Source organism: Daktulosphaira vitifoliae, unplaced genomic scaffold (assembly GCF_025091365.1).
Source record: "Daktulosphaira vitifoliae isolate Bord-2020 unplaced genomic scaffold, ASM2509136v1 Scaffold_2, whole genome shotgun sequence".
Taxonomy (NCBI): Eukaryota; Metazoa; Arthropoda; class Insecta; order Hemiptera; family Phylloxeridae; genus Daktulosphaira; species Daktulosphaira vitifoliae.
Window position 1 is genome coordinate 46,608,376 of NW_026099573.1, and position 2,134 is coordinate 46,610,509.

The 2,134-nt window shown below is 24.7% G+C and overlaps 1 protein-coding gene across 1 annotated transcript in view; it reads right to left on the reverse strand.

Moving 5' to 3' along the window:
• Positions 1–1,246, reverse strand: part of LOC126899176 (uncharacterized) — a 3,273-nt gene extending 2,027 nt beyond the window's left edge. Inside the window, exons 1-3 of the mRNA XM_050673780.1 lie at positions 926–1,246; positions 556–771; positions 274–351 (exon numbers count right to left, since the gene is read on the reverse strand). Coding sequence (XP_050529737.1) covers positions 274–351; positions 556–771; positions 926–934 — 303 coding nt within the window. The 5' untranslated portion in view covers positions 935–1,246. The remainder of the gene's footprint in view (positions 1–273; positions 352–555; positions 772–925) is intronic.
• Positions 1,247–2,134: the final 888 nt, after the last annotated feature.

Below are 2,134 nucleotides of genomic sequence, written 5' to 3' on the forward strand. Positions count from 1 at the left end.
TTTCTTTTATGCCCCCATAATTAAACGATTCTCCTGGAAATTTCATCGAAGCTGGGACACTATCAAGATGAACACGGGAGTTCAGCTTTGAAAACACAAAATAAAAATTCCCAGGCATTGACAATTAATGTCTTAAAACGATTTTCATTCCTTATTACAAATCGTCTATTTTAATAGTTCATCTAAAGTCAATCAAACAATAATATATCTTTAGTTCAGTAACTCCTACGAATAGTTAATTTATGACGTAAACACTTAATAACAATAACTTACTTCTAACTTTGCTACAGGAGATGGCCGATCTGATTCGGAATCAACGTTATTTGTTTTTAATGGATTCGATTGGACACTCTGTTAAACAAAAATATAAATAAATGAGTTTTTAATAAAATCTACATTCATTTGATTATCTCAGTCTAGTTCCCAGTATATATTTAACAACAACACAAATATAATTAATTGGACATTTTAAATAACTTGATAATATTTCCTTTTTATATCTATTTTTAACATAAAAATTTCATTTTCTTTAAAATTTAATACGTATAAACTTACTTTATCATTAACAATGGACGACCTTAAAGAATTTTCATTAGAATCTTCTGGTTTGTTTTGTTGTATAGGTTTGCGGTTAATCATTTTCCAAAATACAAATTTTAAATGATTAATTTCGGCCTGCATTGCATCGATTTTCTTTTCGAGCTTTTCCATTTTTTGTTTTACATCATTATTACATTCTTCCTTGTCATTTAGACCGACATTACTTAAAACCTAAATAAAAAAAAAAAAGATCGAATAAAATAAAATGCTACGACAAAACCAATAGAAACAGCGATTAGAATTGAAAACTTCGCAATTGTCAAATTATAACGACAGAGCCAATTTGTTTGTATTATGTTTTTTTTTTTTAATTAATTACACTTACCTTCTCCATTCTTCATTTATACACCATAATTCAACAAAATCAACAAGTAAATATCTCATAAATACTTATAAAAAAATATCTATCAAACACAATTCGAATTATATCAAAACACAACAAAAAAAGAAAAATTAAAGTTCAAAAATTATGGCAGTTGTAAAAAAACAAACAGTCAGCATTTTCCTATTTTAAAAATCAAAACTTTTTTTTTTGGTGTTTCATCCGGCTAAATGGGACGAAAGAATTTCTTTCAATTTCAGAAGGCAATATTTTCAATTAGATAAGATTTATGATATTTTGACGTATCGTTGAAGAAAATCGCTCTGATAAGAGCTAAGAAAAAGTGGCAAAAAAAAAAAAAAAAAACCACATAGTAAAATTAATGACTTCTCAATTTCACATCGAAACAACAATTATGTAATACTGACAATTTTATTATACATGTGTCCTATACTGTTATTTATAGACAATTATTTAAAATATACATTCTTATTATATAATAGTATTTTTTTTATAAAATACAGATTTTTTTAAATCTAATAAAATACAAGTTTTAAATTACTCAAATGTAAAATTATTTTAAAACAATAGGGTACAATAATAAAATCATAAAAAATAACAAAACAATCAATGTTAATGATATTTTGAATGAATACATTAACATACAATATATACACGTAATAGATGTTTAAAGAATATATCATCAATATTTCGAATAAATTAAATGCAAAAAACTATTTATACTATTAATACTATTAAAAGTCTATTTATGTGTAAACATGTTGTTTTTCTTAAATTTTAAGTTGTTTTTCATTTAGATCTTTGTTAAATGATGTTTCACTTTTTCGTCCACTTTAACATTTTTTCGACTTTGAAAGTGTCTTTACGTGAAAACATCTTGATTTTCTAAAATTTTAAGTTTTTTCTTACTTAGAACGTAGTTTAATGATGTTTCACTTTTTCGTCGACTTTGAAAGTGTCTTTACGTGAAAACATGTTGTTTTTCTTAAATTTTAAGTTTATTCTTACTTAGAACGTCGTTTGATGATGTTTCACTTTTTCGTCCACTTTAAAATTTTTTCGACTTTCAAAGTGTTTTTATGTGTAAACATGTTGTTTTTCTTAAATTTTAATTTTATTCTTACTTAGAACGTCGTTTGATGATGTTTCACTTTTTCGTCCACTTTAAAATTTTATCGACTTTGAAAGTGT